This window comes from Pyxicephalus adspersus, chromosome 7 (assembly GCF_032062135.1).
Source record: "Pyxicephalus adspersus chromosome 7, UCB_Pads_2.0, whole genome shotgun sequence".
NCBI classification, from domain to species: Eukaryota; Metazoa; Chordata; class Amphibia; order Anura; family Pyxicephalidae; genus Pyxicephalus; species Pyxicephalus adspersus.
In genome coordinates, this window is record NC_092864.1 from 62,393,433 (window position 1) to 62,408,557 (window position 15,125).

The following is a 15,125-nucleotide window of genomic DNA, read 5'->3' on the forward strand; positions in this document are numbered from 1 at the left end:
TATATATATATTCACATATATCATTCCACAAACCACAATTCATATAAGGTATATCAGGATTTTTTAGGTGCTTGTTACAAAGAATCAAAAAATAATTAAAGTTAAAAAGATTTTTAATTTATTGTTCATTAAAAACCATATCACAAAAATTGCATTGATTCATTCATCATATTTCCAGCATAAATGTATTTCTAATGAACAATTTGTACTGTTGAGTCTGCATTTCACCTGCAGGCTTCCTCAGAAGGACACCATATTCCGAATTTATCAAGTCGTATATATATGCTTTGTTTATTTAGTTCTAATTAATCAACTTCAAATATTCACCAGGAGGAATTACTCATAAATCTTCTATTAAAAAAAAGTTATCAAGCACATTTCAACATGTATTCACAGGTAGCTCAATTGCTATAATTGTAACCACTGTGACCCCCTAGTGTTAAATCATAACACCCTTTTACTCTCACCAAAGTGCAGAGATCATAAAACACACAATTTGATCTGTAGCTTTTTCATCCAGGTATATAGAACAAATAGGTAACGTCAATGGTCACCTCAGTGGTCTCTGAGTGTAATCCTTGTAGGGTCACGGCTTTCCTACTTGTGTCTGTGTCTCACGGGTTGAATTGTGTGTTTTATACGGCTTTTGCCTTTTTCCTAAATCATCTTTTACCCATTTCTTGTGGATGGTTACATGATGACTTACATGACATGATTTTCTATTACTTGTTCACACCAACCAACCAGAATACATTACTCAAAGAAAATTCAACATCATTTTGCTACAGCAGACAAAAAACGATTGCCAAAATTATAGTTTTTTAAATAGTTTCACTGTTTTATTATAGTAGGTCTAATATCTAAAAGTTCCCTTCTTTTTCTTTTCAATTGTCTTAAGTTTACTTTAGATTCTGTTTCACAGTACCAAGATCCCACAATGTTCAATATCCTCAAATTATTCTAATTAATTACTGCTGTGGCTACCAAAAGAAAGTATAACAGTAATGGAAAGAAAAGAATGTATGTTTTGTTACCAGCTATAAAATCTTAGATCTATGAAACAAATAAAATAAAGCCAAAAGTGAAAACTCCTAATAATAGGTATGTAAAGTATGTGCATGTTCCAAAGCAAATTGCTGGTTTGGAGATCCTGTCTCCCTGTTCATCAGCTCTAGAATCACTTCACAGTTTTACATTAAAAGATATGGGGTACTATTTATTCCAATATACACACAAACCAAAAGCTGGCCCTTACTCTACCTAATATAAATCTCCAGCAAATTAAAATTTCACAATAAAACGGCAACCCTAAACGTTAATAAAACCTTAACCTAAACTATTGCCTTACCAGCATTTACCTCAACTTCAATATTTTCCATGAGTATCTAAAGACAAACTTTTCCCTTTGTTTTGGATAGAAGACAGGGAGACCTAAATCTCTGGTCACTTTTTGTTATCCTTTTTAATGGGGATAAATTATCATCACTTTACAACCTGGAAACACAACAGGAAGTAACCCTTCAAAGGAAAGGGAAAAAAAGTTTTTATGGGAACAAATATTCACCCATATTTAAAATTTCCCCTCACTTTCTCTCCTAATTCATAAGGGACACAGCATTTTTGCAAAAGCCTGACAGATTCTAACCCTCAAACCCACAAACCTGAAATTAAAAGTAATGACTCATTCCTAGATTAAATATATACAACTGATTTACACCGTGATGTTAATACTTTAAAAAAAAAAAACTCTGGCAAGTGAGACAGGGATTTCATGTACGCAGATACGTGCATTGGCAGATGGTCATCACACTGAAATGCACCTTGAAGGATTTACTAATTAGAGGACACTCTCTACGGTCGCCAGTAATTAAGGAAATCAAGGTTGTCTCCTGAGTTCAGAAGATACTGCTCCCTCTCTTAATGTTACATGCTGACAGCTGGCAGGAAATGCTCACAGAATTAGGATAAATGACTAATTGGATATTAGTTTAGTACTGTCTGTAGCTGGTCCTAACACTACTATGGATCTTCCCCTGTGTAAAAACGTTATCTCTTCATATCCTTTATTCATTAGTGAACAAAAAAGGAAACATTGAAATAATTAGGTCAAGCAGTCTGCGTAAAGTTTAACATTGGTCACAGTATGGGTGACTGAGAACTTCTTTTTATAATGCAAAGCAGAGCAGAGTTTAAACATCAGCTTGTTAAATGGCCCTTCAACGTGAAATAAAGATTTCAACAATTAAACAGTATAACAGAAAAATGTAATTAGAATGTCAGATTAGTGGATTTTAACAGGTCTGCTGTATACTATGTCCAACTACAGAAGACTTTACTTATATCTGCCTGTTTAATCCTAAAAAAAATTTGTGCAAGAAGTGTGGAGATTATGCCAGTGCAAAGTCTGTATATCCTCCTAGATTGTAAACTCATTGGGGCAGGGTCTTCTCCTTCTCTCTCACTGTCGGTATCTGTTTGTCATTTGTACCACACTGCGTAATATGTTGGCGCTATAAAAATCCTGTTTATTAATAATAATAATAATAATAATATCCAGTAAGGTATAGAAGAAATAATTGCAATGTAATCTAATAAATGACCAGAACTAAAGTAAAATGTTAGGAGATAATGAGTAGCAAAAATAAGTGATTAACCTCCCTAGCGGTCTTATTCCTTCCAAATTTCCATATAAAAAGTGTTACAATTTTTTGCAGGACGTCGGGGGACAGCGACGGAACAGTTGTAAGTGGGGTTTTTATCCTGCTTTTAGGTACCCCGAGTCTCACTCGAGATTACCGCTTTTTGCAAGTAAAATTGACTCCGTGTCACACTCGGGATTACCGCTAGGGGGGTTAAATGTCCTTTTTTTTTCCTTTTTCAAAAAATTTTATTAGTTTTCCAATTATAAATTACAAACCTTGGTAAAAAAAAACAACAACAAGAAGGGATAAGTAAATGTAAAAGTATAAGGGAGTCATCAAAAATAATTATCATTTCTTAACTGTCCAAACTAGCATAGATTTCCATATTTAAATAAAACTTGAGAACTATATAACTATTCATTTTTATCTATACAAAAGGTTTATTCAAGAATTATTATAACCATTCTTCAAATCTTTCAGGTCCCCTTACTCTATATCAGAATTATCTCAAGTAACCAGGGGTGGGGTAAAAAAAAAAAATGGGAAACAAAGAAAAAACATTTGAGCATTTGAAAAAATAAAAGGGGGGGGGGGGGGTTTTTTGGGGAAACCAACTGGGGGGGGAAGAGTAAGAAGGGGGTTCAACTCCTAGAGATAAATGTCCTTTTTAAGGAGATACCACAACTTTTCCCATATAGGGAAGGTGACATGGTTTCTTACACCAAACAGTGGGCATATTTCCTGACTTAGAAGACGGAGCAGATGAGAGCACTGGCAAGCTTTATGTCACCAGTTTTGCAGTGGAGGAAAAGGTATACACACATAGCTTGTGTACTTCCCTAATGTCTTTTTCAATTTGTATAACAAATCCAATATCCAGAACTGGAAAATATTATATTATATATATATATATATATATATATATATATATATAAAATAGTTTTCTACTTCTCTGGACTAGGACCCTTTGTTGCTTTTTGAGCTTGGCCAAAAATGCCTTTAGTAATTAAAAATGCCTGTAAACATCTGAACACCTGTACTCGCCTTTGCAAATCTCAGTACTTTACTCCAAAAAGAGAGAATATAATGGGTGAAAAGTAGTGAATGGAGAGTATGTTGGCATAACTCAAATACAATATTAAGGTGTATTGTGATGTTTGTGTATTCTGATTTTTTGTGTGTCACTGTCTGTATTTGTCTGTCATTTTTTAATCCCTTATTTAATGTACAGTGCTGCGTAATATGTTGGCGCTATATAAATACTGTTTAATAATAATTCACAGTAAATGCGTGATTGATGGTTTAAAAAAAAATCAATGCTAGAATATATAGATCTGACTAATGAAGTATCCCAATTATTTATTTTATAGGTGTCCTGTTATGCCTTGGCCAGATTTTTTTTTATCCTAACGTACTGTTTCTGGCATGCAGTATTCTCCCTGGTATCTAGTAATCCTTGTGCCATATGCTCTGTAATGTCTCATGGGTTTGTTTTAATGTGGTCACCTATCAGAAACTTGTAAGGTCCTGTTTTTTTTAAAACCATTGATCTTGTGCTGGAGCTTTTTTTTAGGCTTTGATCGACAATGAGCAAATCGTCAACACAGAATTTTCTATGTGCGTTCCTACCTGAAACACACTGAATGTTAAAATGTACAGCAAAGGAGGTTGTCATGTTAAATAGAGGTGCAACTTGCAGATGCTTTTTACATGTTACAGGACACTGTATTCTTCTCCCATGTGCCAGAGATTGTTGAACTACCTACACATACTAGATAATTGTCGTTAAACAAACAATCCTTAATGACTCTGCATTCGCAGAGAACAACATTCAGTTAACAGTTCTGTACATACGGTAACAACATGACTGCAGAGCTGGGCAAAGTGGTATATTGGCTGTCATTTAAAGATAACATGCCTAGTGTCCACACATGCATTGTACTTTGCACAATCATTACCTATTTAACGATATCTGTAAAAGGGATAAGTAATCACCAGAAATATTTTGTTGGCATGGATTGCACCTAAAAATCATTGTGGGCCCCTTTTTTTGATGGACACTTTTTTGTCAGACTGTAATACTTACCCAGAAGTCAACAGTGCATCTAAGACATCATGTAACGCACATCTAACTGGGACAGTGGAGACAAGCAAAAGATGGCGGGCAATTGATTGGAGAATTGGTCTACCACAATTCCCATCCACACAATACACTATGCTGTCTCACACTGTTTCCACACTGCAGGTGGCATGTAGCTTCTGTTTACCTAAAAGCCGGTATCTAATAAGCATGGACTTTTTATTCTGTTTGAGAACAGCATAGATGCATGCACGGCCAACTTATGTACAAAGTACCACCAGTTCGCAGTAATCACAAATTTAAGAAAAAGAAAAGTTTGATTAATTGCTTTAGGCTGCATACACATGTGCAATAATTGTCGTTGGAAGAGATCTTTCCACTGAACAACGTATAAATGAACGCTGTACATTTAGCACTATTCTGCTCCACAAAGGAGTGAGAATGACCGTGCACTCTCTCCCCTTTGCTTTCATTATAATCGTTCGCCAATCCGCCAGGATGGAACAATTAATGACAAACAGCGAGTGCTGTACACACACAAGATTCTAGTCCAATATCAGCCCTGAGGTGATTATCGGACGTGAATACATCTGACATGTGTACATAGCCTAAGGCACAATAGATAGTGAAGGATCGTCGCCCAAACGGATCTGCCAGGATGGTGGTTCATTGCCAGCAACATTCCTTGTTCATCAGTATCGTTGGCCAGTCGTTGTGTACTTTTATCTTTTGTTTACGATTATGGAGCGATCGGTCATTAATCATCCGTTTCCAACGACAATTATTGCATGTGTGTACATAGTCTTAGTGCTATAGAATACAAAATAATCCAAAAATATATATAATACAAATAACAATGTTGTCTTTAAACATTGTAAAAGGCTGGTGGATTGCTCTGCCTGGTCTCCAGCTTCCCCCATTAAAATGTGTTTTCTTTCCTGCCATGACATAAGTTGTTGTCACATATTTTAGCAGTATTACATCACTAAATGTTCCCTTTCAAGTCAACACTTTTAGAACCGATTGTGTAATATATTCCCCCTATTAATTTCTGAGTACAACTGAGTAGTTTTTGAGTTTGTCATTTTAAACAGCTTACAAGAATACAAAACAATTCTTTCTCTAGACAGAGGGTATCCTTGTGAGGTCATCCTTTTTTTTATCCCCCATCACCCAAACTACCGATGGCATGACTGCCTAATCTCTAATACAGTTTTAAGCCTTCAATCATACTTTTGCCCTTTGCAATACCAATTTCACATTGTGTTGTGTCTTTCTATGTGCACCCAGTTTTCAGTAATTGCATATTACTCAAATATAGTACTGCGACCGCAAGGTATAACACTCCGGACGAAGCTGCATTTATTCCTAACCTTCAAAAGTTTTTGACATGACAAGCTTGTTCCCATTATAAAATAAGGTACAGATGATAGCTACACAACTCCGAGTTTAATCCAACTGCTAGAAGCGCTTGACTTTTTCACAATGTGATAGGACAAAGCTTTTCACAAACCAAAAAGATAAAGGCATATTTACGCCCAAGAAAAGCAATTTCATTGTGAGCCGCTTATAAAATTGAATTGTTGAGGTGCAAGCTGAAGAAATTATGTAATATGCTAAGGCTGTAAAATATAAATGTGAAAATATATAACATGTTGAGCTATACTAAATTTTTTATGGGTATGTATGTGTGTGTATTGTATTGCATATTACACACATATATCACACATTTAAACTTTTAATGCATCTGTTTCACTTTGATTTTCCCATAAATAATTTATTCTAACTTCTCTGTTTATTATAGGTAAACATGATATGTACAATCAAAAAAGTACATGAAGAATGTGAAGCAGACCAAAGTACTGAAATGGGATATTGCTAAAGCAGACCTGTCAGCAAAATGTTATTCATTATTTTTTGTACATTGGCTGTTACTTGCTAGAATGCCAGTGTAAGTAATAAATGTTTATTTGGGAAGCGGTGGAAAATATAATTCTTTAAAAAACCTGAACAATTGAATATTTAAATAGGTACTTTTCCGGTAGCCTATTCGTGATCAGCTCCTTCTTCTACATATAATGTAGGAAGAATTCTATTCATGGTGAGAGGAGAATGCAGGGTGTCATGGGCCTGGCCCTGATGGGGAGTCACTACAGCACCCCTTATTAACACACAAGCATCATGTGCAGCATGTTATCGGCTTGAAAACTTTATGATCCTCTTTCAATGTAAAGGTGTTCTAAAAGGATCATATAATCTATATATATTAAGAGTAAGCGAAAATGACACATAAAAAGTGGGTAAAGTTTACAATAACAATCTACATAGAATACACTTTTACGGGGCATGGATAATAGTTTTTACTGCATTTTACATATTTTGTAGTCTCATTTTAAGCATGGGTCTGATGCTTTGGGATTCCATGCATGTTTCTAGCTGACAAACTGCTTTATCGGAAAAAAAGTTTACAGAATTTCAGTAGTATAAGCTGAAATTGAGAAAAACGTCTGAATAAGTCAGAGGTGTGACACCTCCAAAATACTGATCTCTCATTGGTTAAGCTTTCTATAAAGTTGTCATTAAAGAGAAAAAAAGAACATCAGAAAACCTAATGTGTCTTGGGTGCATTCTCTAATAAAAAAAAATTACTATCCTCTACTCTAAACAAATCATACAAAAACATATGGGTGGGCCTTTATTTTCCTGACAAAATTTTGAAAAATAGTTGTCTATATAACCACTAATAATTAAACAGATTGTCAAGCCTGGTAAATATAAGTATTCTAGTATATATTGTATAGGTGGTTGATACCATACCCAGAGTATACACAAAGTAGCTGTGTTCTGTACAGTTATATAAAGGGCCTGATTTATTAAAGCTCTCCAAGGCTGGACCTAGGGCAATCCTGCAAACTTGAAATGGATTTCTTAAAAGTCATTTGCTATTTGTTAGCAAATGTTTTATTCCTAGGCTAGATACATTCCAGGTTTGCAGGATTAACCAGGTACACTGATGAAAGTGTATCTTCTCGAGACTAGGAGACCTTTAATATATCAGAGCCAAAGTTTGTACACATAAATGTTAAATGCTTCCATGGTTGCTTCTATACTTAAAAGCAACCTTTGTTGCACTCAGTCCACTGAACCAGAAGATATGGTAACTTTAGATATAGCACCAAATGAGGCAGTACAAGGAAAATGACCCCTTGCAGCTAGGGGAAATACATGCAGCTATGTGGATGAACAAACATGAATATTGACACATTGTAATGCTTTAATTACAATAAATATTTAGGTAAAATAAAAAGTTAAACTATTTAAAGAGCAGATGCTCTGCTGGGCAGTAATTTTTATATGTTTATATTATATTAATAAGTTATATAATAATATTATAGATATAAGCTATGCAGATACATATACCTAATTTACATATTAAATAAATTATATATTATTATTATACATATAAGCTATGCAGATACATATACCTAATTTACATATTAAATAAATTATATATTATTATTATACATATAAGCTATGCAGATACATATACCTAATTTACATATTTAGGTATGAGAACTTGGTCTTCAACCAGAAGCATTTTACCTTTGCTCTAACTATCCTCCAACATGAATCTTTGACTCTTTGGTTATAGAAGTTTTTGATGATCATTAAATCTTGTAACACTATAAGACTATATCAGAGTGTCCTAGATGAACTTACATTGCAGCTATTTAACATAGGAATGTGTTGACTTAAGAATACAAGTGCCTATGCTCAGCAGGGTTGACTGCCTGTGAGAGTCTTGAAAACATAATTAATTAAATTGAATTATTGTGAATAGGTAAAAAAAAAAAAAAAATTCAAGTTAAGCATGTTTTTTTCACATGTGTGTATCATGCATTCACTTCTATACTAGTAAATAATTACAGTTCAGTAAAACTTAAACCTAAAAGATAGAATGTGTGCTATAGGAAAATAATACACTAAATGAAAGTATCAAAAAGGCCATTTTGACACATGCTGCATGACTCAAATTGGCGTGCAGATAACACTGGGTAATTTTCTTGCTGATAGACAGGAAAAGGAAGCATTTGACCAGACCTTCATCCTGCCCGTTTCTCAATAAGAGGTCAAATATACACACCTACATCAATCATGATAAGGTTGGACAGCAGCTTCTTTGTCTATATTGGAACTGATATGTCTCATGCCAGCAGAGGATTAAATACAAATGGAAGAGGCTATGAGTTACACACAGAAACTAAAGAAGACATTTACAGCTAATATAAACCTCAGAGTCCAGGAAGGAAACTCAAGAGCTCCATCAATGACAATCTGTATGAAAAATGATGCATTTTTCCTCAAAGTAAAAAAAGAGTGTTACAGAAAAAATGTTCTAAAGTCATATGAAACATATTAATGAAACACAAATCCTGTTATTGTTTAGTACATCACATTAGTTCAAATATATAAACAGAATCTCTTGTCCAACTACAACTGAGACAGCACCTATACAATCTAAAGCAAAAGAAATACACAGAACATTTTGGTGTTTGAATGGATATCCTTCCACGCACCACATTGCTGTATATTGTCAGCCAGCACTAGGCAATATTTAGAAGTAAAAGATGGAAAACACTTAAGCATGCAATACAAGCGGCCCATATAATTTGTACCTTAGGAAACCTAGCTAGGCTGTGTTCTGGCTCATAACAGAATACTGATGTAAATAAAGCACAAATGGTCCACTTACTTTTCTTTACAGCATTCTGCAAGTCTCAACATTTAAACTTTTTCTTTAAGACAATATGGTGATGCCTCTTTTCATTATTTAATAATTTGGTGACTTCACATTGTACAACAAAAACTTAACAAAAAAATACATTAAACATTTTAAATGTTATTGTTAACAAAGTTTTAAAATTGGTAATAGCAATGGGGCTATACCTGTGGTCTAATGCCATAGTTAACTCCCCTGCCACACCAAGACTGTTGGCTTTCCACTAACAGGGTGTTTTTCAAAATTTTTTGTGAAGGTAACTATTCAAAAGGTATCCTCGAAACCTAATATCCCCTTATCTGTTTGTAAGGCAGAACACATAATTGTGGGGCAGAAAGACTGTAAGCCTACCGTAAGAGGGGGTGCTGAGAAGTTCCTGGCTTTTTTCAGAAAGAAGAGAGCCAGAGTTATGAAATAATACATTTATTCAACATATTCCCCCCTGAGACTGATGCACTTGGTACAGCGTAGTTGCAGCTTTTCTAGACCATTCAAATAAAAGTCCTTTGGTTGGGCCGCAAACCAGCTCTCAACAGCATCTTTGACGTCAGAAATGTACTCAAAATGTTGCCCCTTCGGGAACAGATAATATTCTGAAGGGGCCAGGTCAGATGAGATGGGGGGATTGTGGACCAATTGGAAACCCAGGGTGTTCAATTTGTCAGCCACAACGTTGGACGTGTGCACAGGTGCATTGTCCTGCAGAAAAAGGATTTCTTTGGTCAACTTTCCACGGTGTTTTGTCCTAATTGCCTCCTTCAGCTGGTCCAGGAGGTTAGCATAATACTGTCCGGTGATACTAGAGCCCTGAGGTAGGTTGTCCACCAACAGAATACTGTCTTTGTCCCAGAGAACGGACGCCATGACTTTTTTGGCCGATTTCTGGTTTCGGAACTTCTTCGACTGCGGGGACTCACTGTGATGCCTTTCCTTTGACTGTTGCTTGGTTTCAGAATCATAGATGAGGAGCCAGGTTTCATCCTTTAGTCACTAACCTAGCCAAAAAGTCCTGTGCAGCTTCAAAATGGGCCAAAACAGCTTGGATGCTTCATCTCGTTCCTTATTCTGATTGCTGTTTAAACATTTCGACACCCACTTCGCTGAAAGCTTGCGCATGTCTAGGATAGTGGTGATAACAAACCCAACACGCTCCTGTGAGATGTCAAATATCTAGGATATGTTTTTTGCAGATATTCCCCGGTCCTCAATATTCAACTCATGGACAGCATCACAGGTTGCCGGGTCAGTTGAGGTTGGGGGGCGCCCACTCAGGGGCTCATCTTCAACAGTGAAATGCCCAGTTTTGAAACGAGATATCCAGGTTTTGACAGTAGGCTGTAGGAAGGACACTTCTCCCCGAGTGTTTGTGACATCTCAGTGTGAATGTCCTTTGCTGGCTTTCACCGGAAAATTTCAACGACGTGACAAAAAAAAAAACAGTTACATAACTAAAATATTAGGCTGTCATATGCCCCACATTGATTTTTCTAATTCATCTGAAAGGGGGCAAAGCCAGGAACTTCTCAGCAGCCCCTTGTACACATACACACATACCACATGTCTTGCATCTAAGTAAAATGCTTTATTAAATGTGCCATCATTGGAAGTCTCACAGTGACACAAAAATATTAGCAATAAAATAACAAGAACAAATCAAGAAATAAATTAAACCTCAATAATATTGAAAAGTAATAGTTTTCAACAATTATTCAGGCTTAAGCCTCTCCCCACTCTGCTCCCTTCAGCACACCTCTTCAGCCCCATGGTTCTCCAGCCAAACTGTCCTGCTCCTTGCAAAAAACCAACCTTGTATCCTGCTGCACATCATATTACTATACGCAAATGAAATTCTGCATTCAACACAATTGCACTCTTCTGGTGCCTCTCTGCCCACATTTGTGTATCTCACTCTGTGCATGTAATCTCTGAACACAATCCTCAGCCTCTGGACATCCTATGAGTACAGTGCAGTCCCACATTTACTGTACAGTGCCAGGAACAAGCTAACAAATGAAAATCCTCATTATATATTTCTGTAGGCACTGTTAAATTCCAAACAGGTATTGGTAGGCTTGGCTCAGCCATGGATTGCGCTGGTGTCTTTATCTGAAATAACATGCAAATCCTTCTTTTATATATATATATATATGTATATACACACATATACATACATACACACACCATATCCTAATATAAAATACCTGTTACATATCTATTTAGTTCATAAGTGAAATAAATCATGTTCCCTAAAATAAAATGGATGGTTTTTTGCTAATGCAATTTCATAAATAATGTATTCTACATTTAGGTAAACAGATTACTTGAGAAACACTTTATACTTGTGATGACATTACCTCACAGCACCAAAATAAGAAAGAATAACAAAAACCTTGGAAAATAAGGAAAACATTAAAAGACATAATGCAGATTCCAGAACCTGTTAGTATGGCTTTGTGATATACAGAAAAATCAGTCTACTATAAGCTTTAAATCTTGGAAATGGACCTACCATATCAAATTAGTTATGTCATTACTACAGAAAGTTCCACTCTTATTAGGAATTACACAAAGTGTTTACTGAGGCTGCAAGAGGTATACAATAACAGCCGATGAGCTTGGCTGTGCATTTATCATCCTAGGATCAAATCAGCATGCCACTTTACCTCGGTGTGCCTTTTAAATCCTGCAGGGTTACATTTTATGACTTGTCATGGCAGTTTTAAATCATCCATACATTTTCTCTGGAGTTGGATATATTCATGGACTTCCCAATAAATCAAGTGCTGTGTGATACCCATGACAAAATCACATCCCATAGCTTATGATGTCACCAGGGGTTGAAAATCAAATTTCATGGACTGATAGTAAATCATTGTTTGATTTTGATATAGTGTAAGCTGATCTCGCTGCCTGTGGTCTGGCGTCTCTCTGAGACATGGTCAGTCTGGCAAAAAACTGCATGCAATATATTCAAGGTTGTAGTGTTAGAGACATTACCATTTCACGAGGTAAGAAAGCTTCTTCCTGTCGAGCAACCACCAGGGACACCGTCTCACCCAACTTGGTACTCCTTAGCATAGCTACGAGTTCTTCTTGTGTTTTTCCAGCAATTACCATACTATTAACCTTAATGGGAAAACAACATTAAAACAGAGTGAATGAATTCATGTATGGCTTTAAGAAAATAACTATTAACAACATTCTTTGAGCAAAAGTTGTTTATTCACTCATGAATTACACTGGTATGTGGATGTTTATGCTGCATTTTTACATATGTCAATGTTACCTTTAAAAGACATTTGCGGTGTTCGCCGGTTTATATGCTATTTTTTTCTTGATACACGGTTACAGGTTGCTTCCCTTCTCTTTTGTGTGATAAAAATTTACTACCATTAAACCTTACGAGACACATGGACCTTGATGTTGCAATGATGTTTGCATTGATAACCCCCCTAATCACTGTATTTCTGCACACTTGTTACCTGGCAAAATGTCCCCCCCCCCCCCCAACTTACCTGTGGTATACATTTACTACCCTTACTTTCTGTTGTTTATTTTATGTGAAAACCCAATAAAAAATGACAATTAAAAAAAAAGACATTTAAAGTTAAACTATGTTTATTTCTTCTGCTTTATCCTGCTTATTTTAAGATTATGCATGGGTACTACTGTAATAAAAACAATTATAAAATAATAAATAATAAAAAAATAATTAATAATAAATAAAAAGTTATGAAAAGCACAGGTAAAGAGAAAGGTACAGAAGCAATACCAATTTACAGACTCATATATATTTATATTGTAACAGAGGAACAAAGAGAGCACCTGTGTTACTGGGAACAGCCTTGGATCGTTATGCGGGACCTCCCTTTCTCCCTTTTAGGTTATTACTGAGGTGAGACAAGCAAAGTTTTGTTTGGAGAGAAGCTCTCGTTATCCCTGCTAGTTGTTTAAACTTTCTGTCCTGGGGTTGGTTTTACTGGGAATCTGCAAGAGTATGGTGGGGCAGATTCCCAATTCCATGTTTGGACAATGTTTGGTCCAAAAGAGACATACTCCCTATAAATTTTCAATTTAGGAGTGGAAAGTAACCTCTCCAAATCTATTTATTATCACTTTGTAGGCAGAAAAGCATTATTTTAAAAATAATGTCTTTTATAAAGTTATTGCCCTAGCAAATTTTCAAAACTCCAGTAGTGCTTTAACCCCCCTAGCGGTAATCCCGAGTGTGACTCAGGGTGGCTTTTACTTGCAAAAAGCGGTAATCCCGAGTCACACTCGGGGTAACTTTAAGAGCCCCCCTTACCTTTGCCCCACGCTCCAGCGGAGATCCGATGGTCCTGCTGTGATGCCCGGGCACCGGTCTGTCGGGTGCCGTGGCCGGGTGGGAAATTTAAAAGCAGATTACTGAGAGTAATCTGCATTTAAATACCACCCGGGTCCCAGCCATGCCGCTGCCCGCATCAGCAGTGAGATGCGAAACACAATGCAGGACTTCTGCATTGTGCTTCGCATCTCACTGGAGATGCAGAGCAGCAGCACCGTCGGTCTGTGAGAGGCAGGCGAGTCATCTTCTGGGTGATGTATTGGGGGATGTGTCTGGGAGGGAAATTTAAAAGCAGATTACAATGTAATCTGCTTTTAAATGGTTTTTACAGTACAAAAACACCACACAACATGAAAGAAAAATAAAAGTACATTTTTTATTTTATATTAAGATTACATTGTTGTCTATTATTTCATTATTTTTTAAAATTATTTATAATTATGTATTATATTATAATTTATGATTCTAATATAATAAATAAATATAATTATCATACCCGGGAGTTAATCCTAAGAATTACAGGCCCACACTATAAACAAATATTTCTATGCAAAAAAAATAGGATCACTTTTTGCATCAAAAAACTGACAAAATTAGAACGCTAGGGGGGTTAATAACTCTTAACTGCAACATTAAATGTATATAGCCTAGTTTTTTTTGTAGTGCCTGGTATTCAACAATAATTTAAAATCGAATGTAACACATTGGCTGATATATTTTAAATACTAATTCCCCCTCGTGCTAAAATAGTTTCTTTCCATTTTTCCATGTATGTTATCATCAAGATACCAAAAAGCAAATATGCTGCCCTATCAGTATTTGATACCATTTGTTTTAGGATCTAACTGCACTTAAAATCTTCATTTCAAACTAAATATAACAACTGTAAATCCACTAAACTGAGATCCAGTACTTTCTTCACAAGAAGCAAAGAAGCCTATTTGCCATTGTAATTAAGATGACCCCTTCCCCTATTTCTGGAGAATCCATTTCACAGCGTGCTGAACAAGGACCAAAGAGTAAAGAGGTCATATTTCTTTAAATTGGAAAACAGAAATAAAACATACCAGCATAGAAGAATCATGTCCAACTTCAATGCAAAATTTGCCCTGGAAGGGACAGTCCCTTTGGAATCTTTCCATAGTTGACTCCTTAATTTATGTTGTCATGGTAATAGAGAACTGCACTAAAAGTATATCATTTATTTTTTTAATACATAAATCCTGAAAGCAAATTGAGAATGGAATTGCTTTTAAATTGATGTAGACTTCAGCAAGTTTACTTTAAAATTGGCAA

At 35.7% G+C, this 15,125-nt stretch overlaps 1 protein-coding gene across 5 annotated transcripts in view; it reads right to left on the minus strand.

The window, feature by feature from the left end:
* The window catches only part of PARD3B (par-3 family cell polarity regulator beta), a 520,784-nt gene that overhangs the window by 430,912 nt on the left and 74,747 nt on the right, over positions 1-15,125 (minus strand). For all 5 annotated transcript variants that reach the window (XM_072418720.1, XM_072418718.1, XM_072418717.1 and 2 more), the window contains exon 8: positions 12,500-12,628. In XM_072418720.1, coding sequence (XP_072274821.1) covers positions 12,500-12,628 — 129 coding nt within the window. The remainder of the gene's footprint in view (positions 1-12,499; positions 12,629-15,125) is intronic.